At 45.0% G+C, this 26,286-nt stretch overlaps 1 protein-coding gene across 2 annotated transcripts in view; it reads right to left on the reverse strand.

The window, feature by feature from the left end:
- Nucleotides 1-26,286, reverse strand: part of SEL1L3 (SEL1L family member 3) — a 107,979-nt gene that overhangs the window by 39,219 nt on the left and 42,474 nt on the right. For both annotated transcript variants that reach the window (XM_055588185.1, XM_055588184.1), the window contains exons 7-11: nucleotides 25,772-25,904; nucleotides 23,100-23,232; nucleotides 21,247-21,387; nucleotides 9,498-9,709; nucleotides 7,817-7,996 (exon numbers count right to left, since the gene is read on the reverse strand). In XM_055588185.1, coding sequence (XP_055444160.1) covers nucleotides 7,817-7,996; nucleotides 9,498-9,709; nucleotides 21,247-21,387; nucleotides 23,100-23,232; nucleotides 25,772-25,904 — 799 coding nt within the window. The remainder of the gene's footprint in view (nucleotides 1-7,816; nucleotides 7,997-9,497; nucleotides 9,710-21,246; nucleotides 21,388-23,099; nucleotides 23,233-25,771; nucleotides 25,905-26,286) is intronic.

The following is a 26,286-nucleotide window of genomic DNA, read 5'->3' on the forward strand; positions in this document are numbered from 1 at the left end:
CTCCCCTTATATTTAATACATGATGAACTCTATCTAGTGCCAGAGGGCCTGGGAAGGGCTTCAAGGCCACAAGCAGATGGTGAAAAAATTGGTTCTGGATGAGGCTAGGAGAAAGAAGCTTTAGAGAACAAAAAGCTCGGCCTGATTTCCCTTCTGATCCTCTGTTTGTCAGTGAAGGGAAGGTTTTAGGCGTGTACACACTGCTGTATTTAAAATGGATAACCAACAAGGCCCTACTGTAGAGCACAGAGAACTCTGCTCCATGTTATGTGGCAGCCTGGGTGGGAGGGGAGTTTGGAGGGGAATGGGTACACGTGTATGTATGGCTGAGTCCCTTTGCTGTTCACCTGAAACCATCACAACGTTGTTAATCAACTATACTCCAATATAAAATTAAAAAGAGAGAGAGAGAAAAAGACTCAGATTCACAAGCTCTAGCCTGCAGCCCCGTCATCCACCAGGGCCACACACAACCAGAGGTCCCTCTTAGAGGCAGTAGAGGGCAGACTTGGGGACAGAGCTAGGACTCAGAACACAACAGGTATCAATTCCTGTTGGATGTCTAACCTTGGCACAGCACCCAGAAAATAGCAACAAGTAGAATAATGATGCTGCCACCTTTGATTGAAACCATGTGCAGGGTGTTTAACAAATATTTTTTTCACTTAATCCTCATTGCAGGACTGAGACCCAAATATCACTGTCCTCAACTGATAGGCAAAGAACTGAGGCTCACAGGGTAAAACCGTGAGCTCAAGGCATGTTGTAGGGCGGGCCTTGGAAGCCAGGTTGACCTGTCTCCAAAGACAGGCTCTGACAGGCTCCCCAACAATGTCGCCCTCTAGTGGGAAGGCCCTGGAATCCTGTCTGGGCACTGGTCTCTATCTCATTCTTCGCTAACTGCAAGGCCAATAAGTAGGCACTTCAGCTCAGACTCCAGGGGATACTCTGTCATCTGTGATGAGCCTGGAATTGGGCAGAAGCTCAGGCAGCTCAAATAATATAATTCTCAGCTATAAGGTTTTTTTTGTCAACTAGGGAGTTGGGTATTTGATTTGGGATTGATTTTCTTCTTTTTCTTATTTTGCTTTTTCCTTCTTAACTTTGTCATGATACTTGAATGAAAGACATAGCACATGAAGACAGAGTTTCTGTGCTGCAAGAATTTATACTCAGGTGCTTCTGCCACTCTCTGGCAGTGATAACATACCATAATCACCATCAAAGACTGTGTGTGTGGACCGATTGCTTGGTCCAGATTGACTCATTGAATCTTTGCAACCTCATAAGACAGTCCCTATCAATATCCCCATTTCACACATGTGGAAAATGAGGCCCAGAAAGGTTAAGCAACTTACCTAAGTTCTTCAAACTAATGAATCAGACCCAGGACAGCTGGCTGTGAGATAGTCCTCACCCACCCTCACCACCCTGAGGACTTATGCATCTGGGAGAAAGCAGATGGGGGGCTGGTTCACCGTCTCCCCTTATACATAACGAATTCCATCTAATAGTGTCATGGTGGTGACATCAGATCTTTCACATCACCCCCAGGGGATATGAATTCTAACTCGCCACTAACTACCTGTAGGCCTTGGGCCACTGACTTTATTTATCTAAGTCTTAGCTTCTGCATCGATAAAAATGAAGTGTAGCATGGTATCTGCTATATCAAAAGCACTCTACCTACTAGCCATTATTTTTAATAGTGCAAAAGAGTTACAAACACTCACGTTCAAATCTAGCCTCTACTACTTGCTTGTTGTTTGACTTTGGGCAAGTTCTTTGGCTTCTCCGAGTCTCGGTTGCCCCATTTGTAAAATGGGAACAATACCTGTACTGACCTCACAAAGTTGCAGGATGATTAAATGAGACTGTGAAGATCTTAGCGGAGTGTCTGGCATATGGGAAGCTCTCTGGAATGGTAACTCATGTTTTAGGTCCTGAACTCATAAAAGGCTGACAGCAGTTTAGAATATTAGCCATCCTGTTGGTGTTTGCTGTTTTGTACAGCTCAGAGCCTTACATTGTGGGGGTGAATTTCTGAGAGTTTGATGCTTTTGAAGATGGAAGGGACAGATCTGAGGAGGGAGTGTCAGGGCTGGAAACATCTGAGAGCATCATGTTGTGTGTTGGGCTCCACTCAGCATACATCAGATGGATTAATTTATTCATGCTATCAACTCTGTGAGGTGGAGAGTGTCATGGCAGTCTTTACTAGTGAAAAACTGTGCAGAGACAGAGAAGCGAGTGGAATTATCCAAGATTTCACACCCTGTGAACAGCAGACCTGGGACCTGAATCCAGGCAAACTGGCCTTGAAGCTACACCACAATTGCCTGCCGCACCCAGGCTGGTGGTTGCATCTTTACAACTCTGGGGTCCCCACAGTGGCAACCAGCACCAGTCAGAGCCACACACCCAGGCCCTCTGTGAAAGTCAACCATCTACAAAGACATCTGATGAAGGAGCAATCCCTAAAAGGGAGCAGTGTCGGACTGTTCATCCATCAAACATTTTGAGAACAAGGAATGATGCTTCAGATGGGAAAGTGACCAATCCTGGATGAAGCTATGGTGTGGAGAAAGACCAGTGGGGGTGAGGGTTAGGGGTAGAGCTGGAGAGTTGCTGGCAGGAGTCCAGAATCCCAGACTGACCAGTTCTGGGATCTTTTGTGGATTCTGAGGGGGGAAGGGTTCTTTTTGTTGCTGTGCTATAAAATCAAGGTCTCTAGGATAAGCAGTTCATAGCCTATACTGCAGGGTTAAGACCTGCTGACCAGGTGAGAGGAGGTCTGGTGTCCAGAGACTCTGCAATCCTCAGACGTCCCTGGACCCAGCATCAGAGGAGTCTCCACACTGTCCCTAGACTCTTCATACGCTTTGCTACCTTTCTCTTTGCTCACTTTCAGGCTACATCATGCCAGCTCTCTGCCATCAATCACAGGACAGGCAGGACAGAGCGGAGAGCAGGGAGGGGTAAGGAGGGTGAAGGACCTAGTGGACTTTGAACCTGGAGAGCAAATGCTCTTAGTGGTCCCCCATTTCCCAGAGCATGTACGTTCTCTGAAGTCGTGAAATAGAATGGCTCAGCCAGCACTCCCGGGAACTCAGCAGCAGGGCAATTTGAGTCTACACCTAAACCACCACTTCCTTCAGGGTCTGGAGGAGCCACCGTGAGGAACCCAGATCTTAGGGTGTTTAAAATCAGCTACAATGTTTGGCTCCCAATGTGGGGATCTGAGTTTTCTTTGTTGAAATTTAACATTTTAGGGATTTTTAAAGTAAGAATGGAGGAATATCAAGTGTAAAGATGTAGACACAGAAGCAAGTACCCAAGATTCCCCAAATAGGGTGAAGGGGTGTTGACTGCAGGAGAGGCAGAGTTGAAAGCCAAGTGCCTAGGTGCTTGCTGTCGACAATGATCAGTGGTCACATGAAAAAGTACCAGAGAGTCAACAAAACACTTCGGTCCCTTTGTGTCCATTTCTGGTTGCTCTGCATTCTATCCTGTCAGTCAATAGGAAGTGCCACCTAAATTTCAAGCACAGTGCTGGGCATTGGGATCACCAACGTGAACAGACAAAGTGTCTTGGGGGGCTCGCAGTCTACTGGTACAGCCAGTCCTCAGATCCTGTACACAGCACCCATCACTGAGCGAGGGCACGGATGTGCCTGGGTGGCCAGGTGCATGGCAAAGGAGACATCCAAGGAGAAGGTGATGTCTGAGCCCAGTGTTCCAGGAGGAAGAAGGGTCAGCAGACAGGAAGAGGAGGGGTGGGCATGGAGAAAGCAAGCCAGGCAGAGGAAACCCGGCAGGGTCAGGAGATATGGACAGCCTGATGTGACCAAAAGCTTGGCATCTCCAGAGTGGGCAGGCCAAGCAGGGACTGCTGAGAGCTGAGACTGGAGAAGCAGAGAGAAACCTGATCAAGAAACGACTCCTATGCCAAGTGATGAGCTGGACTTGGTGCTTCTGGGTCAGTATTTCTCAGCACTGACTACATGTTACTACCATCTGAAGAAGTTTTAAATATACACATGCGCGTAGACATATATACCCAAACTACACGCCTGGACCCCACCCTGTCAATTTGATGAGACTATGGGGTGGAGCCAGCACAGAGGTGTTCTCTTATCCCCCGTGAGACTTTGAGGTGCAGCCAGGTTGAGAACTTCCCCTGTTGTCGGCCCCCTCTGCCCTCCATGGGAAGAACATGGAAAAGAATAAAACTGGTGACAGAAAGGCCAGTTAGGGGGTAAATTTATTTGCTAGAGCTGCTGTCGTAACAAAAAGCCACAGATGACACGGCTTAAGCCACAGAAATTAACTTCCTCATGCTTCTGGAGGCTGGCAGTCCAAGATCAAGAGGCTGGCAGGTTTAGTTCTTTTGTTTGTTTTGGCCACATGGCATGTGGGATCTTAGTTCCCAGACCAGGGATCAGACCCGTGCCCGCTGCATTGGAAGCTCAGAGTCTGCCAGGAAGTCCTGGTTTAGTTCCTTCTGAGGCCCCTTTTCCTTAACTTGTGTCGTCACATGGTCATCCCTCTGTTTCATCTTAACCTCCTCTTCTTGTAAGGATACCAGTCATGCTGGATGAGGGTCACCTCATGGTTGAACGTATTCCTCTCTTCAAAGGCTCTGTCTCCTTAATGTAGGGCCCTATTCTGAGGTACTGGTGGGGAGGGCTTCAGGCTCTGGACTTAGGGGTCAATTCACGCCATACTCAGTCCATAAGAGGAGGCCATCATAGTCGCTCAGCAGAGAGATGTAAAGGACAGTTGTAGGCTGTGGCTGTATATTGGATGGGAGTGGGAGTAGAGAGAAGTTGGCGTGTAAACCTGCTGGGGATTATAACCCCAGCTAGGATGATGGGGGGATTGAAGATGACTCCCCAGTTCCTGGCATGGACAGGGGTGTCATGGGTTGAGGAGTTTGGGGGAATGGAGAGGAGGAAAGGGTGTGTTGCCTTTGTGATATGTTATTTTTGCAGATGGGGGTTTGTAGGAAAGAGCTCAGCCTGAGAGTCAGATTTCTGTGTCGTCAGTATGTGGAGGGAGGGATGTGTGAGACCCCTGGCCCTCTAGAAGGTGTAGACACAAAAGACTGTGAACCAAACCTTTCAGAAGAGCAAATTCTGAAGGGTGAAAAGGATGATAGGAACTTATTTGTGATTAAGCCACAAAAACAAACCAAAAAACAACTAGTATATTCTTTCTCTTTGACCTGAAGTAGAATCCCTCTAAATCATATAAAAGTGACATGAAGCGAGGTTACTAATATAGAAGTGATGGGAACCACAAGTTACATAAAAAATGAAACAAAAATCAAGAGAGAAGTTACTGATGGATCTTTGGTTTGTTAATTAGAGGTCTGGCTTTCCAGATCTCTTCATTTTTTATGTGCTGTGTGTGGGTGTGCTCGGTCATGTCTGACTCTCTGTGGCCCCATGGACTGTGGCCTGCCAGGCCCCTCTGTCCACAGAGTTTTCCAGGCAAGGATCCTGGAGTGGGTTGCCATCTCCTTCTCCAGGGGATCTTCCCGACTCAGGGATCGAACCCTTGTCTCTTGTGTCTCCTGCATCAGCAAGAGGATCCTTTACCACCGTGCAACCTGAGAAGCCCCTTGTTATGTGCTGCCGGTGAATTAATAGATCTCTCAACAAAAGGATATTTAAATCGATGTATGACACCTGCTAAAATTCTCAAGAAGCCATTAATTACACACTCTGAAGAAAATGAGCTATGATACAACTAACTGTATAATTCGTATCTGTGATTCTTAATCATACGACTTTCCAGCTGCAAGATGGATCTTCTCTATTCATCTTCTCTGGTTCTGACCAATTAAACATTTTCTTTCATAATCATAACACTTCATGGGCCAAATCTTCAAAAGAAAAGGAGCTTGTTAGCAACATACCATCTCCCCTTGCTCATTTATGCTGCATTAGAATTCCTAAAAGTGTATACGTATAGGACATTATTAACACATTCAAGCTTAGCAGAACAATAACAATATTATTTGGTGGTCTAATTTTTCTATGAATGTGTTTCCAGAATAATTCTTTAAAAACTTTATAAATGAATAAATTAAAAACTTCCTGTCAAACTAAGGTCAAATTTTGCCCATAGCCTATGTATGCGGAGAGAATACAAGTTTATTCAGGAGAAATCATTATCTTCTAAAGGAATTAGAATGTCTATACAGACAGCCTTTGGGTACTTTATAGCTTGATTCATGTTTAATGTTCACTGACAACGTGTATCTCTGAGTCATTTATTTCATAACTCTACAGTGGCCACTGTAGGTTTCTTTTTCAGAAACCATTCATTCCCAATCATCAAAGCACACGTTTCCTGCACTGGGGGTTTCTAAATGTAATGCAGGAGCAGCACTGGAAACAGTAAGTGGTCTGGTTCCCAGTTAGCCTGCTCTGTCTAAGATTCCACGAGCCTGACCCATCCCCCAGGCTCACCAAGCATAAGGTGAAAATCAAGAGCTTATGGCTTCAACCAGAGCCAAATCTGATCATGCAGCAACCTCCTGTCCCTGGTTGCACAAACCCAGGCACCCCAGTGGTTTATATACTATCTTTGGCAGAAGCTGAGTAGCTGAAATAGTGACTATAAAATCAGAGCTTAAAATATTTACTATCTGGCCTTACACAGAAAAACATTGTCAACCCCTGGTACAGTCTACTTGCATTTCTCAATTTAACTAGCTGAAGTGCTATGAAAAAAACAAGCCGAGAGGCCAGCCACGTCACAATCTACTCCTGCTGGATGCAAATCTACATCATCTAAAGGCAGCTTTCTTTTTATTCTTACACTGTCACCTTTACCTGGGCTTCCCCGGTGGCACTAGTGGTAAAGAACCTGTCTGCCAATGCAGGAGATGTAAAGAGATATGGGTTTGATCCCTGGGTCAAGAAGATCCCCTGGAGGAGGGCATGGCAACCCACTGCAATACTCTTGCCTGGAGAATCCCATGGACAGAGGAGCCTGGCGGGCTATAGTCCATAAGGTCGCAAAGAGTCGGACACAACTGAATAGACAGTGCATGCACGCATCACCTTTACCTCCAGCCTTTTATTCACAGTTCCTGAAACAAACCATCAGTTGGTCCAATGTAACGCATCATGTTTTGAAGGCAGATATTAGCCACTGATTTCTTTGCCTAATGAGTCAAAAAGATCGGTGAGCCTGCAAAATGAGAGGCTGGAGTCAGTGCCCCTCATCCAGTCCTTAATCCAGGATGGATTGCCTGCTGTCAGTCACCTGGAGCCCTGTGGCTCATGTGATGGGCAGACGCTTCTCGAGGTGCTGGGCAGCAGGAACATAGGGAGGGATGGAACTCTCTTATATGTAGACTCTGCAACCCTGCTGCTTGTGACGTGTTGATAGCAGCCCTTGGCTTACTGCCCCTGCTTAATCTGACTCAATCTCCCCTGACATCTCCAGATCCTTCCCAGTCACATGATTTTGGAACAAAGACAAAATGTCTCTGTTTCTGGTATACACGGTTTTCAAAATCAGAGTCTGTCCAGGGCTGTATCTCCCCTCCCCATACCAGTCTTCCCACTCGTGAAAAGCTCCTCATGCACAGATGTAGGATGGTTCCTGCGTTCAGCCTGAGAGCACAGTGAGGAAATATGAACTGGAGATTATGAGAGGGTTTCTCTCTGCATGGGATTATGCTTGCACTCTGAAGGCCAGTGAATAAACCAGCCACAGAGGCAGACACTTGATAAAATTGTTCAGGAAGCCCTAGTAGGCAGGGCCATAACCACTCCCACCCATTTCCCTCTTGTACCTGATCTCCTTGGAGCGTGTGCTGGTCAAGGGGGGTCTTGGTGGCGATATTGCTGTAGTAGGCATAGGACAACTCCCAGTCCAGAGGGTAGTTATCAATACCCTGGTAATGCTTGTACCCAAGATTCATCGAAGACAGTCTTTCACTGCCCTGGCCTCCAACCAAACTATACAACATGCCCTGTTAGAAAGAAATGGACAGTGTTCACAAGATTACAGAAAAGGGTGGTAAAATTCTAACATAGAAAGGTCATCTGGACCCACCCCCATAATATGAGCTTAGTCATTCTGGAAAGAAGTTAATACGTCTTTTAAGAAAAACTTTAGATAGGACTTCCTTGGTGGTCCAGTGGTTAAGACTCTGTACTCCCAAAGCAGGGTGCATGGGCTCTATCCCTGGTTGGGGAACTAAGACCCTGCGTGCCACACTGCATGGCCAAAAAACAAAAAACATGAAAAACTTCAGAAAAGTCACAAGAGCTTTCTCGTGATTATCTGTCCTTAATGTCTAATAGCTGAAAAGTCCTTTGTTCTTCCCTCAGTGAAGACAGGGTCTTCCCCTGACTTATCTCACAGCATCTCTTCGTGTATCCACCAACTGTTCTAAGGATGCTGGCCCACTTCAGCTACATCATCTGTGTCAGATGATCTGAATGGTGGGCCACATTCCAACTTCACATTCTCAGAATGTTAGTGTTGGGAAGGGTCCTTAGAGATTGATTGGTCCAACCACCTCATTTCAGAGTGAAGGAAATAGAGGCTCAGAAAGTTGAAGTCATATGTCTTTGGTCAACCAGTCGTTTTGTGACAGAAACAGGGCTCAAGTCTTCTACTCTATACACCTCAATGGGAACTGCCTCAAGGACTTAGGAAAGCATGCCATCAGTCATGAGCTGCTACAGCCAGAGATGCACATAAAGAAATCAAGTGAAAGAAACATGGAGCCACCTGGGAGGGTCTAAACAGTCTGAGTCTCTTCAAATCCAGGATAAACAATCCTGGGTGCAAATACAAAAACTCTGTGATCAGGGATTATTTAGCAGCACTTATAAAAGTGCAATTCCAGATGTTAAGCAAGTTGCATATGAAATTTGGATTCAACACCATAAACAAAACAGTCTAGTATGACTTTTGTTTTAACGGTGTGCAATTCGCTCAGTCGTGTCCGACTCTCTTTGTCACCCCATAGGCTGTAGCCCTCCAGGCTCCTCTGTCCATGGAATTCTCCAGGCAAGAATACTGGAGTGGGTTGCCATTTCCTTCTCCTGTTTTAATGGTAGAAGGCTGAATGTGACAATTCTTTGCTTAGAGGTCTAAATGATTCCACTAAGCTAAAAAGTCATATGCGATGATGGGTCCACAGCCAGAATAGTTCCAAGAATTGGGTAAGAGGCACCTGTTCTTGAAGGACTAGGATTTTGATAAGCCCTGCACAAACTATTCCTGAGTATATCAATCGTATCCCCATGCTGTGTCCAGAAATGGATAAAGTGCACTTCTTCATTCACTGCCAGCAGAGGATCCTGTATTTAACACAGCCCTAAGCTGTTTTTCTTGAGTGTAAAGATTTTAAAGGACTCCAGGGAGCATGAACATGTCCAGTTCCACCTGGGGTATGAGGGCCTTACCCTGCAAATACAATCTAGGTGACGGATATTCCTGCGATTCATGAAATACTCTACCTGTAGCTGATCCCGAGGTACAGTTAATCCAGTTTCATAAAAGACTGCGAGGTAGTAGGATGCTTTATGGTATCCACAGCAGCTGGCATCCATCAGAAAGGGGACGATGGAGCTAATTTGGTGAAGGCCATCAACACTGGAGAGTCTCTTTACAGCCTTCTCGAATATCCGCCCACCGATATCTAATACAGATTCATTTTGGTTCCTCGGCACTGTAAATAACACAATTCACAGCACACACAATTAACTACCATGGGATCGACATGGCTTTAAAAAGAATTGGGAGGAGCCAATTAAATCACCTGAGTTATTAATATTGCTGGTCCTGCAGTGCCTTGAAATATACCACCTTCCGGGGAAGTAAATCAAACCCGTTGGGGATGCCAGGGTGTCATTCTGTAAATAGCTTTTCCTTTGGCACTAAATGACAGCCTAGTATCCTGGGGGAGAGGATGTGCTTTCTACAGCTGAGAGAATGCCTCAAGAGAATAATCTACTCAGTGTAACTCACACCAAGTTAGGACCACCGAAACTGCCAGAGAGACTTTTTTTTTCCCTCTAAGACTCTGAAGGAGAGTGTGTTTTATCTCAGAAATAGATCCTAGGTGCTGCTGTAAGAAGTTGAGCACAAGAACCTTATTTTGAGATGCCTTCTTATCATCTTTTGCCTCTGGTTTTCCTTGTGGGTTTCTAAATACAACAAAAAGAATGTCAACTTTTATTGAAGGCTTATGAAATGCCCAATACTGGGTTGAATCCCTTATGCAAATTATGTCATGTAAGCCAAACAATTTTAGGAGGTAGGTACTTAATTAGGGTCTTAATTTTTCAGATGAGGAGACTGAAGTCTGGAGAAGTCAACTAACTTGTCTAAAGTTACAAAAGCTGGCAAGTGGCTGAGCCAAGCCTAGAATCCAGCTTGGTAGGTCACAGGAAAAGATTCCTATTCACTGTGCTTCAGCTTCTTCCTGATAATAGGCAACCAGGTATCTTAATAAGTACCTTACTGCCGTGGGTAGAGATCTCTCTATACAATTGCTTTAAGCTATGGCATTTCCTTTCACCTAATCCTCCCATAAATTGATAAACTAAGTCCAAACAGGCAAGTTATAAGGCCTTATAATCTGTCACAGTCCCTTAAAATCTATCTACATTATTCATCTCTCATTTATTAATCAGCCAGCAAATGTTTACAGTTCTACTCTGTGTATCTACAGGATGCTGTGTTACAAAAAGCCACATAGGATTGCACAGGTACTACTTCCATTTAAAGAGATGCAGTCAACTTATTTAAAATGAAAATTTTCTCCCCTGAGAATTATGTCCAACAGTTTTCTTTGATCTTCTTCAATTTATCCCACATTAAAATGTTATTAACAACTTCCAAGAGGCAACGAGAGACTCATTCTATCAGCACTTCACCAAAGTAATGCGGGAGACCTGGGTTTGACCTCTGGGTTGGGAAAATCCCCTGGAGAAGGGAAAGGCCACCCACTCCAGTATTCTGGCCTGGAGAATTCCATGGACTATATAGTCTATGGGGTTGCAAACAGTCAGACACGGCTGAGCAACTTTCACAAAAAATTCACAAAAGGCATGAACAGAGATAAGTTTCCAACGTGGGAAACCTCTCGCTGGAGGATTTGAGATTGGATTGAAGGGCAGGCCATTGGCAAAGGTTGATGTCTCTGCCTTGGCATCACAGAAGCCAGCGGAATCCAACGGATGAAACTGTGAGATCCACGCCATTGATTATGAGCTGGTACCTATCCCTTTGAGCACATAGGCAGCTGGCTGCCCCTGTCAGGGAGGCACGTGCCTTCACTTGCTAAGCTGTGGGAAAGGTACCCGCCCTCCACCTCCACTCAGCGCTAAGGTAGTCCTGTCTCCTGGCTCCTGAAACTCCTCACCCTCACCCTCTTCAGCTTGTTCAGAGGTAGCACCTTGGATCTGCTTTAACTCTCTCCATCCCAAGAGGTAAGTGCTGAAAGAACCACCTCACTGAACAAGTGGACTTTGCTCATCCTTCTGTATTTTTTTAAATTCCTAAAGAAATAGCTGCTTGTTATTAAAAAAAAAAAAGACTCAAACAATGTAGGTTTATATAAAATAAAAAGTCCCCTCTCTCCCAGTCGTTCTTTAATTGTGAAGGAAAACTATTGAAAGTTTGGTGTATGTACTTCTAGACTTTTCCTCATCATAGATAATTCATTATACATCTATCTGCCTATATACATACATATTTTCCTTCTGAAAAGCTCCTATAGATTCAAACTCTCAACTTTTTTCCCTTATGAATATTTTTATTGAAATTAGTTTAACATTCTGTTAGTATCAGCTGTAGAACAAAATGACTCATACATATTCTTGTTCAGATTCTTTTCCATTATAGGTTATTACAAGATATTGAGTCTAGTTCCCTATGCTTATCTGTCAACTTTCTTTTTAAATTAACAGCATACCACAAATACCTGTCCACAGCAGTCAGAAGCTTATTCTTCTTCCTAAACTTTTAATAGTATTGCAGTCTAGAGCAGTGCTGTTCTTCCAACCGGTTTCCTATTTTTAGCCTCTTGGGTTGCTTCCAGTGGTTTGGCTATAACCAACAAAATGCCAATGAACGTCCTTGAACATTTTCCTCTGCTCATCTGTTGGGATGGATCTGAATAATAACCCCCTTTTCCACCAGGAGTCTGGGGCTCTTCTTTTGAATTTTCCCTCTGCAGAGTTGAGAGAATTCCATCCTATCCAACCAGTAGACAGGGTGAGAACCTACTGCAGTGATTCAGTGTGTACTGCAGCACTCAGCTGGAGTTGCAAAACAAACCCCACCCCTACTTGCTCTTATATTTACTTTTAAATACATGCTCATCTCCAATGCCCCTTTATGCACACTCAGAGCAAAGCAATATTACCATTTTGTTAATGATTCATTCTGGCCTTACCTGCTTTGCCAAACACATAACTAAGATGATGAGTTTTGCCTGAGTACCCACGGACATGGGCTTTGGGGACTCAAAGGAGAGAAGAGACTCCAAACTAAATGAAGCTCCAAATGAAACACTTGCTCTGCTGACATCTGGCACAGAACCCCAGAAATCATTTGCAGGATTGTCCCAGAAGCACGGATTGCTGGAGAATAACAATCAGGAGGGAGAACCTTCACAAAGTTCAAATCCTCAGCAAGTGCACACACAGAAAAAAAAAAAAATGCAGACTGAAACGAAGGCAGGTGGAAAAGCCTTCATTATTTCTTTTACCTATTAAAATTCTTAACTCCCCCCAAACATTACCAATCGGTGCTTTCTCTACAAAAGAATCTAGACAGTTTTCTGCCCTTGTGGATATAATAATAAAATAATAATACATCTAAAGGAAAACTGCTCATTTTGCACATTTTTTAAAGTTTGCATTTCAAATGTGGCACAAAATCAAAGCTCTGATGTCACTGGTGATATTGTAAAACCGGCTATCTAAAAATACATTTAATGAGACTGTTAATTTCACCCATCTGGTTTAGCATATGCATTTTTTCTAGTGGATCTGTAACTAAAAAACATGCCTTGTTTATGGGGATTAATGGAGTAATGAAAAACAAACAAACAAAATAGAAGTGGAGCCACTTGCCCATTTTTCTTTCTTCCTACACGAGAGGCTAAGGAAACAAAAGGCACCACCACCGTTAATTAACTCTCACTCTCTTCCCGGGAGCACAGTATTGTTTATTTTGCTCTTTTTTCTTTTTCCCAGCAATACCATAAGGTCACCATTTGTGTGCTCGTCATTAAAAGAGGCAAAAAGCAGAAAACGAGAAAGTAGCCGCCTACTGAAGGAGCTGAAGCCACATCTGATGGAAAATTTGGGAGAAAAAGGCAGGCTTATTTATTCCTTCTGAGGGGAAAAAGACGCATTAAGAAAGTCATTTTTTATTTCAACCTTCTGAAAGCTATAATGTATCCAGAGAAGTTTGAAAGCGGGGGGGAAAAACATGGAAGGAGAACATATCATTTAACCAGAAAAGGACAGATCTTCACCAAGTTTTATAGTTCTGTTTTTTTTTTTAATAGCACATCTCTCATTTGCATTTGCATTTGATGAGCCCCACAGGGTTCCTGAGGCTCAAAGAGGTGGCTTATTTCTCTCCCCGAAATAAACTATTTGTACTTTTCTGTCCTGTGTAGATTTTCTGACTTTATACATGTCATTTCTCTTCCTCCCTCCTCTTCTCCCCACTCCCTCCTTCTTTTTATCTCTTTCTCTGTGTGTATTTTTAAAAAACTATAATGTATAATTCCTTGAATTAAAAAAATAAGATAGGGGCCCTTTAATGAAAAACAGCAAAGATAGCTCTTAAATTCCAGAGTATCCTGGAATTGCTAAATAACACCATTGTGTTTCTACCCTTTTCATGCTCGCTTTTTAGTCTCCAAATAAACACTGCAAAAATATGAAGAGTTGGGGGGCTTCCCTGGTAGCTCAGACAGTAAAGAATCTGCCCACAAGGTGGGAGATGCGGGTTTGATCCCTGGGTCGAGAAGATCCCCTGGAGAAGGGCATGGCAACCCACTCCGGTATTCCTGCCTGGAGAATCCCTATGGACAGAGGAGTCTGAGGGGCTACAGTCCATGGGGTTGCAAAGAGTCAGACACGACTGAGTGACTGACACTTTCAGGAGCAAGCTAGAGTGCCATGAGTGCAGCCAGCACCCCTCTGCACATTGTAAGGAGGAACCGTGTCTCCTGCACTCCACTCGCTGAAGCCTAGGGCAGGCGCCGGGCAGTGGTCCTGCAGGAACAGTGCAGATGGCGTCAGCCCCAGGATGCAAGCCCAGCCTCAGACCCGGCCTCCCCCTGAGGACCAATGAGGCCCCCTGAGGCAGACTCAGCCTCTCTGTAGTCACAGTCACCAGCTCTCAAGGGCTCAGGGGTGCCCATTCTGGCATGAAAAGAAGAAAGGGAGTCACCAGTTCCGGCCTCGGGGCATATGTCTGGAGGGTGTGCTGGCCGCTCACCTGGCCCTCCCTGCCGGGGAGTCCCCTGCACCTAGGCCTTGTGTCCTTCCTCACTCCTTCCTACCATGAGCAGTTCTCTGACCCAGAGCTCTCACCTGGCTCTGCCATCCCAGCAGCCTCTTACCAGCCAGTCCCCACCATCTCTCTTCCCTGATTCCAGAGCCCCATTCAAAGGGTCTCTGAATTCAAAGGGTTCCGTTTTGTCAAAGGTGTGAGAGGAGAATGAAAGAAGTAGCCAGCATACCTCTTCAAGGATGAAAAGGTGTGCACACTGAAATACTACCAGCCTAGCATTAGAAACAGCTAATAGGGGATTCTATGCTCTGACAAGAGCCATTTTCCCAGAGAATTGGAGCTTCCCCAGAAAACAGCACAGAGCAATTAGAATGGTCCCCCGGAAGTCTTGAACATGGGGTCTTGGTCGGATGTCCCCCAGAGCCTAGACTTCAGGACAGAGTGGCACAGGAGCATTCCCAGACCACACGAGGGAATGAGGATGCAGAGCAGTGGCCCAGGAATGCCGGGAGGTGGAAAGGGTTGGCTGCTACATCTGTATGCCTCGCAGCTGGGTGCCCCAGGAGCACTGCCATCTCTAACTCAAAGGCATGCTGACTCCAGGAGGTGAGGAACAAGTCCTGTGCTGCTTCAGAGGGGGAATTACCAGTGGGGATAGCTGCATTTTATATCAGGTTAGCACATCAGCTGTCACCATGTAAGAAGACTCCCACCTCCACACCCCCTGGCACTTGGCAGACAGCAGTGTGTGGGTGGGTCTACGCGTCTCATTACAGTCGCCCCAGGGCCCAGTGCCATGCTGGGAGGTTCTCAGTACATGGGTGTCAAGTTGGGTCTGCATGAACCTTCGGGCAGTTTCATATCCAGGCACCTGTACTACCTGAGCAACGGGGTTACAGATATATGGAGGCAAGAACCCTGAGGGCTGTATTTCAGGTATTCTTTTGCAATGCGTGTGCATAGTCTAAGAAGGAGACTGGTCTACTCGTGCTGACAGGCAAGAGTTGGGAGACAGCATTCTGCCTGACCTGGGAAACAGGACAGTGTTTTCAGAGCCAGGATGTCACTTCCTGAGGGGGAAGCAGACTAAAAATGTGTGAGAGAAATCAGAAAAATGTAGAGAAAAGGCAAATAAGCCATAGACTCCATCAATCTGGATTGCTATAATGGCTTGGGTTTGAACTTGCATCTCCTGGAAGTCAAACTCCCTGTTCTCTCACACCCCCAAAAGATGTTTTTAGTACTTACAATGAGATCACTTATTAATTTGGAGCGCGTTTAGTGACTCAACAAATACTTACTGAGGGTCTTCAAAGAAAGCCTAGATTTGAAGACATCTGAGTGCTGCTGTGGAACTAGACAGGCAAATCAATATTGTAACTTGGTAAGATGGGTACTGATAAGGGAAAACCTACACAATGGCAAGGAGGATGGGGGAGATGGAGCCGACTGCCTAAGGGGATAGGAACGATGATGTGAAGAGGCTGTTTGAGTTGGAACTTGAAGCCTTCTTGCAAGGCAGGCAAGCTGAGGAGCACAGGTGGCTGAGATGTGTTCTTTGTGGGGAGTGGTGCAGAAATGCACTCTATCAGGTCATATGAAGAAGGATTGATAACTAAGCAGCTAACCTATGTCCAGCATCATTGCAGACACTGCGAAGTAATCGGAAGTGTCAGTGGGATACTTACACCTCTCACATCACCCTGGACAAGCTTGCAGTCAAGCAAGTAATGGAGACACACAGAGGATCAAGGACACGTGTCTCAAGGCAGATGAGATGAGCTTTACGTGGGCTACTCTGTCTCTTAGGTCCATAAGTTACCTTTCTGTCCATGAATCTCTTTCATAGACACCGTCACTTTATGAGAGTATTGCATTCTTCATTCCTATGAAACTAGACTTACCCTAGCAAATAAATTACAAATTATACCTCACACCTATGAAAATGGCTACCATCAAAACCCCAGAGAATCACAAGTGTTGGTGAGAACATGGGAAAATTGGAACCCTTGTACACTGTTGACAGGATTGTAAGATGGTGCAGCCCTGATGGAAAACAGGATAATGGTTCCTCAAAAGGTTAAATGCAGAATCATCCTATGATCCAGCAAGCCCACCTCTCAGTATACAGCCTAAAGAATTGAAACCCAAGTCCTCAAGAGATACTTGTACATTACATTCAAAGCAGCACTATTTAAAACAGTGCACTTGGGTTGGGGGAAGCAACCCAAGTGTCCATCCACAGATGAATGAATAAACAAAATGTGATCTAGACATGCAATAGAATATTATTCAGCCTTAAACAGGAAGGCTATTCTGACAGAGGCTACAGCATGTGCAAACCTTGAGGACTTTATGTTAAGTGAGATAAGCCAGTCACACGAGGACAAATACTGTATGATTCCACTCATATGTGGTCTTGAAGAATCACATGTATGGGCAAAGAAAGTAGAACGGTGGCCACCAGGGGGCGGGGTGGGGAACTGTGGTCTAAAGGAGTGTACTAGCAGTGTTCGTCGCTCAGTCATGTCTGACTCTTTGTGACCCCATGGACTGTAGCCCGCCAGGCTCCTCTGTCCATGGGATTCTCCAGGCAAGAATACTGGAGTGGGTTGCCATTTCCTTCCCCAGGGGATCTTCCCAACCCAGGGATCGAACCTGGATGTCCTGCATTGCAGGCAGATTCTCTACCAACTGAGCTACGAGGGAAGCCCTCACACTTAAAAATGGTGATGACAGGGAATTTTAAATTATGTGCATTTTACCATAAAATTTTTTTTTAATTACCGTCCTTAAAGAATGGTAGGGTAAATATGTGATTTTCTCTTCTGTAGTAGACAAGCAGAGCTCAATCTTTTGGGAACAGCTAGGAGGTGGTGACCACTCCTGACCTCCCTGGACAGAAAGCAGAGGACACTCCAACTGATTGTGAGGAAGCACAAGCTCCCAGCTCTGTACCCCATGAACTGTTCCCATGGCTCCTTGGAAGTGATGATCCATCTAAAATCATATGGTGTCGGTGTGGGGGGATACACTCACATCTGAAGTGTGCACGTACAGCAGCCTGGCAATGGAGTTGGCGGTGTATGTGAGGTGATGCTGCCAAGAAAATGGTGAGTCTGTCACAAAGAATGAGAAATTGCAGGCCATTGTCTGTTGCTGTCATATGTATTTTTTAACGCCAGGAAAAAAATAATTCCACCAATTAATTCTATTTGTGGGAACTATGGGAGCTGATGTTTTTATTTGCATTTAACCTAAGTCACTCTCGCTCAAAACATGGCCCCATCTTTGTTCTATCCTGGCTCATGAGGGCCACTTGGTCAGTACTTGTCTAGGGAATGAATGAATGGAAGGTTGTGATACAAGTGACTTAAGTTATTCACACAGTTGCATTCCTTTATCTGTGCTACTGCACCTGCTCGGTTCCTACATCAAGAATTTTGAGCAGCCAACATCTGATCCTTGAGTCTGTTCCTGTAGCTTATCTCAGATATGAGAAATGCAATCTCATGAGGATATTCTAGAAAAGTCTATTTGTCAACAGGACGAAACAGCTCAGGCTGACAGCCGAAGACGTGATACAAACATAGGTCCTATTGACTGGAGTTATCCAAAGCACTCCAAAGCCAGCTAGACAACCACAGCAGGATAAACTTGGGAGAAAAGGTATGTGAGGAAGTGGGAAGAGAAACATAGTCACACCAATCTGACTACTCTTCTTTCTATAGGGCCAGAGTAAAGATATGCAAATAATCTTTAATTATTATTTTTTTTACCCTCAACTTACAACATCAAATTTTCTTCATTGTCTCAGGATTGTTAGAAACTGGGCACAATGTGTGACACCAGTCTCTCTCTAGGATTAGGCAGGCAGAGTATCTGGTTAACTATGATTGCCCCAAGTAAGAGCAGGGTGCCAGGCAGAGATGAATTTTAAGGAGGGGTGTAGGCCCTACCTTTGCAGACGACTCCCAGTTCCCACAGACGGGACAACGTAAGCTAGACGTACAGGGGCTGACAGAACGGGGGTCTGAGGTTGGTTCTGGAGATCTGCCTGCCCTGTCTGCCCCCATCCCTGTCCCACTTGCTCCTGCGCCTCAGGAAGTGGCAGGGAGAGGCGGGATGCAGGTGGCCCGTGCCTGGGGAGGCAGAGGCCCCTCAGGGCATGCTCACTGGTGTTGATGTAAGCAGACTTGGCACCAGCAGGACCCACCTGGCTGGCTGGGCACCAGCAGTGCGGCTCGAAGCGGCAAACCCAGCTTTGCGCCCCCTCTCCCCCCAGGCATGGGGCAGCTGCACGCGTTTCTGAGCTGCCACGTGGCAGCTCCCCAGCACCGCAGCCCATCAAGTCTCAAGGTTCGGGGGCTCATGATTTGGGTTTTTAATGAGCTCCCTTTCTAGGCCTCCACGGAGGATAAAATCATTTCACATTCTTTAAACGAAACTTCTGAGCTGTAAAAATAACACAAAAACATTCTTTATTGAGAGTATTTGCTTTAAAAAGAATGTTTTGTGAAAAATGATTCATTCCTGCTCCCAATCAGCAAAACTATATTTAAACATATCCAAAATCTCATGAAACTAGTTTTCAGGTGGATGTTGTCTTCGCCATTTAGCCTACACCTTCCAACATGCATCTCCTTCTTCTGTGCACCCAACTCGGGGGCAACTCCACCATCCCCCAGAAGACCCATGAAGACCGGGTAATAACAGATTAACACGTACACAGCAGCAATGACTCTCAACTGGGGGCAGTTTGGCCTCCTGGGGGACACTTGGCAATGTCTGGAGACATTTTTGGTTGTTACACTTGAGGGGGGGCAGGGACGTGGGAGGAGACAGAGTGCCACTGATATCTAGTGGGTAGAGATCAGAAATGCAGCTAATCATCCTATAATGCACAGGACAGACCCTTCACAGCAAAGAATTATCCAGTCCTGAACATCCGCAGTGCCAAGATTAAGAAATGCTGTATACATAACATTTACTAAGTGCCAATACTCTAAGTATAAATTCATTTAAACCAGCAAACACTACGGGAGACAGACTCCTGTTTGTCATCCCCATTTTGCAGATGAGGAAACTAAGGCTCAGAGAAATGAAGTGGCTTGCCTAAGATCACACAGCTAGAAAGTACTAAGTTAAAATTGGAACCAGGGCCTCCCCTGGTGGCTCAGTAGTAAAGAATCCACCTGACAATGCAGGAGACATGGGTTTGATCCCTGATCCAGGAAGATTCCACAAGTCCCGGAGCAGCTAAGCCTATGCACCACAACTACTGAGCCTGCACTCTAGAGCCTGGGAGTCGCACCCACTGAAGCCTGTGTGCTCTAGAGCCCATGCTCTGCAACAAGAGGAGCCACTGCCAAGGAGAAGCCTGCACACTGCATCTAGAGAGTAGCCCCCAATCACCGCAACTAGAGAAAAGCTTGTGCAGCAACGAAGACCCAGCACAGCCAAAAATAAATATTAATAAATAAAATTAGGGAAAAAAAATCAATCCCAGTGTCACTTCCTCCAGGAAGCCTACCCTGAACACCCTAGACTTCTAAGTAGAACTGACCACTCCCTTTGTGCAGTTGTCAATTACTCCCATAGCTTTTATTTTTAAAAATACATTACAATTTTTCTTTGCTTTCAAGTCTGTCCTTCACAGGCAGAAACCTTGAATTATTTTACTTAACTCTGCAGTCTAGCCAAGTAACTGAGCAGTCACTCAGCAAATATCAAATGAACCAAAGATGAAATATCTTTTATGGTTTGAATTCTTTCAAGATGGGGTGAGGGTGAGTCACTATCTGCAAAGAGAATCTATTCCACTGGACGCTCCCATTTTTAGAAAGTTTTTAAGCGAAGCAGAAATCAGTTTCTGCATTGCCTTGCCTCAAGGGTCTGATCGTACGCCCAGGAACACCACAGGCTCTCACTAGTCACTAAAATAGTTCTCATCACCCTCCTTATCATTTCCTTCCCCAGGCTGCACACCTCCAGCTTCTCTCCTCTTCCCAACAGACACTGTTTCCTGATCCCTCAGAGTCTAGCAGTGTGTACTTAATTACTATGCAAACCATAATGACAATGGACTGAAGCTGGCCACATTTGAGAAATATACACAGACTCCTGGAAGCTGCTTGAAAATACTTCAAGTCAGGGGGTCTCAAGTTCAAGTGCCCAAGGGCCCAGGCAGGTCAGATCCATGACGGAGTTAGACAGGAAGTGCTCAACTAGAGGCAGGAGGGGCTGCAGATGGACAAAACCTGTCTGTGCCAACCACTCACCTCTGAGCTTGCTGCCACTCAGGAATTGAGGCCCAGCATCACCAGATCTTTGGATATTTTGACAAAAGCTAGAAATTTGTATTTTTATATGTTTTTAGAAACTGGTAACTAATTTTTTAAAAAATTGACAACAATGTGTATGCCAGGACAACCACATCTGGGGGTCAGGTCTGGCTGTCGGCTGTTTGTTTTTGGCCTTGGCTTTACATAAAGACTTGCTCAAGTGATTCCTAAATTTAAGTTTTTCTATTTAGTGTCACAAATGTGCACAGGTATATTGAGAATAGTGGACATACAAGGGCAGAATTTAAATTTGAAATTAAGCTAGAACACTAGTGTTAAAAATAACTTCAAGACATAAATCACTAAAGAAGGTGAGGGAAAGCAGAAAAACAGGGACCTTTCTAACCAATGTCCAAAGACAAGGCATGGACTCAATTACCTGTCACCAAACTCAGCTCCAACAAGGCCTGGAACAAGCTTCGATGCTTGGCTCTCAGCTCCTTCTCCCAGGGGAAGGCTCTGCACATCGAGGGCCGTCCGTATCTGAGTTTCAGGTCCAGGTAGGAATTTCGGAGGTTGCCTACAGGAAAGGTAAGCCCCAGGTACCGTTAGAGGGAAGGGCTTGCTCCCTAAATCCCTTCCTCTAAGATGAACCAGAAATAGGTGTCAGACTTAAGCTTACTGGATATTGGTTTGGATACATCAGGCATTTGAAATTGGCTACGATGCTTCTGCCTCGAGGTCACAGATTCAAAGCCTCGTCCAAGGGAAGTGTGCCAAAGTTGCTGATAGCTGTTGAATAATTCTACGGAATGAGCAGCTGGCCTCGGACGGGTCCCCAAGAGGCCAATATCTAGGCCATTTTGTTGGCAGTGTGAGTCAAGGAGCAAAGCCCAGGGACCCCAGGGAATCGAGGCAGCAGAAGACATTAAAAAAGTCCTCCCAATGCCACCACACAGATCAGCATGCAAGACCGGCCTTCTGACTCTGGGTATCTCTCCTGAAATTACATCAGCTATCAAAATCAGTTTCTTTCCTGTTTGGGATATTACTATTCTATATATCTTCCCCCTCTTCTGACAGCATCATATTTTCTGGATGATTCAGCGGTGAAAGCGGCAGCTGGGGGACTAGTAGAGCCTATTCTTAAATTAAATTGCAGAAGTGCTGCCTTTCCACACGCACCTATCATCATCTCTAATCACTTCCCAGGACCATTTTATGTGAACCCTATCAGAATGGGGTATTGTGCAAGAGGCATCTATCCCTCCATGGCCTGAAATGGGAAGTTCAGCTCTGGGGATGGTGCGATATCTTGGCGGGACTGAAATACTCAATATGCTTTTGCTGATGGCAAAGGTCCCACAGGAATTTCTCTTCCAGAAGGAACATATGTGACTAACTCTAGTGCCACCATACCATGCAAGAAGATCTATAGCCAGAGAAATTTGTAAGTGCTAGGTCCAAGCTGGAACGTTGGAAGACGAAACAAGTTTTATAACAGGTACACCCTCCATATGAATGAAAGGATGTCCATGCAAATATGGGCAGGCATGGAAACACTCTATTTGAAATTCATTCCTTCTGTTGAAAAATTACCAATGTCTTCCAGAATGAGTCAATTCAAGGATTTAAAAAAAATAAAACCCAGCCCCTAACAACAAAGCCATTGTTCAACATTTTTGAAAGCTAATATTCAGATATTAATGGCCCAAGACAAAAGTGCACCGATGGGGAAACATTTCTAATGATTAATTTATTTTCCAATTCATTTTTATTTTCTTAGACTGGCCTAAGATCACATTATGGATGGGAATAATATAATTTGAGGCTTAAAACACTCTCATTTATATTCTTAAACTAAATTACAGCTGCTTGAAGCTATGAGGCAGCCTTGGGTTCCTGCTGAGTGTTGGTCTTGTTGGGGTCTAGGTAGAAGGCACACTTTCATTTGCATCAATCTATGTGAGGTCATACTTGTCCCCACTGATGGAGTCACATGTGTTCTATTTCAGCCTCCTGAGGAAGAAGCCTTCTCAGGCTCAGATGGTAAAGAATCCACCTGTAATGATGCAGACCTGGGTTCGATCCCTGGGTCAGGAAGATACCCTGGAGAAGGGAATGGCAACCCACTCCAGTATTCTTGCCTGGAGAATCCCTGGCAGGCCCCAATCCACAGAGTCACAAAAAGTCAGACATGACTGAGTGTCTAACACACTCACGGAAAGAAGCTAAACATGTTGATACACATGCCCAGAGCTAAAGCTTGCTCTCCTTAAGTTCAGTACTTACATGCTTCTTGTCTCCTGTCCCCCTGCTGCACCGTGGATGTGTACACAGACACTATTTCCTGAACTTCTGCACACCTTTCGTAATAGAACTTGATTTGTTGAGAAAGTTGCTTCTCAAGGAGGGGATTGAAAATCTACAAAAGGGCAAGAGAACGAAAGGAACAACACTGTCATCAAACGCCCATGGATACCTATGCTAGATTTCCTTCTCCCAGTGATAGCCCCAAGTTGGCTTGTTTGTACACAGATCGTCCTCTCTGGATTCTCAAAAGAAGGGTGTTACTAGGAATTTAAGGGCATACCAGCTCTGATAGCTTCCCTCTGGCTTCTTTTTGTAGCATCTTCTCATCTGCAGAGCTTCTTAAATGTTAGGATTTCCCAGAGACCAGATCTCCATGCTCTCTTCTTCCCCACTGTTGCATTCTATCCCCAGAGATCACATTCACGTCCCCAGAGTTCCCAAAAGTCACCAAGTCTAACCGTGATGCACCTGCTCCCTGGCAACCCTCCTCTCCTTTTCTTCAGCTTGGAAGGCTCCTGCTCAACTTCTAAGAGTTAGATCCAAGGTCATCACTTCAGGGCTGCCTCCCTAGCAGCCCACCCTCCTTCACACGAGTACCCAAGCAGATGAGCCTGCCTCAGCACTCCCAAACACCGTGCTCACGTCTGAATGAAAGCATGGACCCCATTCTTTCATGACTTAACTGTTTAAGACCCAGGCAGGGAGCTCCTCAAGACCAGAGGTCTTATCTCAACTCAGTGGTTTTCAAAATGCAGGTTGCGACCCGTTATCAGAGGGTCATGACATTATTTCAGTGGTTTGTAACCAGCAGTGATTTTGTTTTTTATGAAGCAGAATACAAAATATCATAGTACACTGAACATAACAAGGGTATGTGTTCTTAGTAAAATTCTTCTTTCAGTTTTGTGTTTATACATTTATGTGTGTGTATGTACGTGCATATATATATGTGTAGGTACTGCATATGTATGAATATGTATGTACTGCTCATGCTTTTAAAATGGATTTTTTTTTATTGTAGATCACCTTCAAAAAAAGTTTGAAAGTTACCACCTTAATTCATCTTGGATGCCTCAGCATCTTGTACAGAGCCTGGCACATAGTAGGTGCTTAATAAGTACTGGTTGCACAAATGAACAAATGAATTTCATTTTTTTCCTCTTCTAAAGATTTCTCAGCAGGGGCTCTAGGATGATCCATGGGCGATAAGGTGCTCCATTTTTCCTAACTGATTTTACCTAGTAACTCCTGATTTTCCCAGAACAAACTCCACAAGGTCATGGGAATGAAAAAAAAATATTCCTTTTTTCAGGTATCCAGCGATCTCCTTCAGTTCAGTTCAGTTCAGTTCAGTCGCTCAGTCGTGTCCGACTCTTTGCGACCCCATGAATCGCAGCATGCCAGGCCTCCTGTCCATCACCAACTCCTGGAGTTCACTCAAACTCACGTCCATCGAGTTGGTGATGCCATCCAGCCATCTCATCTTCTGTCGTCCTCTTCTCCTCCTGCCCCCAATCCCTCCCAGCATCAGAGTCTTTTCCAATGAGTCAACTCTTCGCATGAGGTGGCCAAAGTACTGGAGTTTCAGCTTTAGCATCATTCCTTCCAAAGAGATCCCAGGGCTGATCTCCTTCAGAATGGACTGGTTGGATCTCCTTGCAGTCCAAGGGACTCTCAAGAGTCTTCTCCAATGCCACAGTTCGAAAGCATCAATTCTTCGGCACTCAGCTTTCTTCACAGTCCAACTCTCACATCTATACATGAACACTGGAAAAACCATAGCCTTGACTAGATGGGCCTTTGTTGGCAAAGTAATGTCTCTGCTTTTCAATATGCTATCTAGATTGGTCATAACTTTTCTTCCAAGGAGTAAGTGTCTTTTAATTTCATGGCTGCAGTCACCATCTGTAGCGATCTCCTTGCTGCTGCTGCTGCTAAGTCACTTCAGTCGTGTCCGACTCTGTGTGACCCCAGAGATGGCAGTGCACCAGGCTCCCCCGTCCCTGGGATTCTTACAAAGCACAAAAAGCAACCAGGGTGAAGTTTCCCATGTGGGGCAGCCCTCCTCTAGCTGTTAGCCCTGCTAGAGCTGGCCTGGAGACTTGGACAATTTGATTCCATTTGTGGGTGGGTTTTGGACTTGAGAATTCAATTCTGACTACAGGGCCCTCTGTGATCTCTGCCACCGCAGTTCACCCCACCCAGTATGAGCTGAAGGCCTGTTTCTGGAGAAAGCAGTATGCAGAACCAAGAGTCTAATTTGCTGGAGTGTCTCCTCTTCTGATACTTTAAATAATAGCATATAAAAGAAGTTTTACCAAATAACTAAGCTTCTCTCCTTTCATTAGCTTAATCACTGGATAGGCAACAGCGTGATAAAAATCGACTCTATAATTAAGCTACTAGTTATTAAAACAGAGGAAGTAAATGGTTTCCATTTTATGAGTACTAAATGAACCAAACGTTAACAAAAATCTATTATCGTGTTTGCAGGGGGGAAAAGCCTCAATATTAATTATGTTTGGTGACAGAGCCAATGCAAGGTCTGGCATGGATAAATCTTTTGTTTGCACTGGACTGAGTTCCATGTTCCTGAGCCACCCGCCCATCACCCATAAGCACCTGAATACATCTTGGTCCCCTGGGCTCACCTGTGCAGGGTGCAGAGCATGGAGTCGATAGTACTTCAGGGGTCCAAAAAACCCTTCAATGCCGGCCACGTACCTGCTCCCTCCAATAATGAAGTACCCAGAGGTGTCATTATAATGAAAATCCTCACGGAAACTAGAAAAGTACAAAGGATTAAGATAGCTCTGGGTTTGAACAGATTTTTTTAAAGACCCTTTCATTGACCCTCCTTGACTTAAAACCCCAAATTTCCACAAACCCTTTACTTTGAATTCGAGAAGATGAGATGATGGTGGGGTCAGGCAGGCTTAGCTAAGATCCCATCTCTGCTATTTACCAGCTGTGTGACCTTGGATCAGTTGCTTAACCTCTCTGAGATTGAGGCTTCTCATTAGTAAAAATGATAATTCCTCTCTTACTGGGTTGATAAAAGGATTAGGTAGATGCAAAGACAAAACATACAGTATCTATTAATAGCTAAGTGCCTTGCCCACCATAAATATTCAATGCAAGCGAAAGAAAAAGTGGTAGTCACTCA

Source organism: Bubalus kerabau, chromosome 7 (assembly GCF_029407905.1).
Source record: "Bubalus kerabau isolate K-KA32 ecotype Philippines breed swamp buffalo chromosome 7, PCC_UOA_SB_1v2, whole genome shotgun sequence".
Lineage (NCBI taxonomy): Eukaryota > Metazoa > Chordata > Mammalia > Artiodactyla > Bovidae > Bubalus > Bubalus kerabau.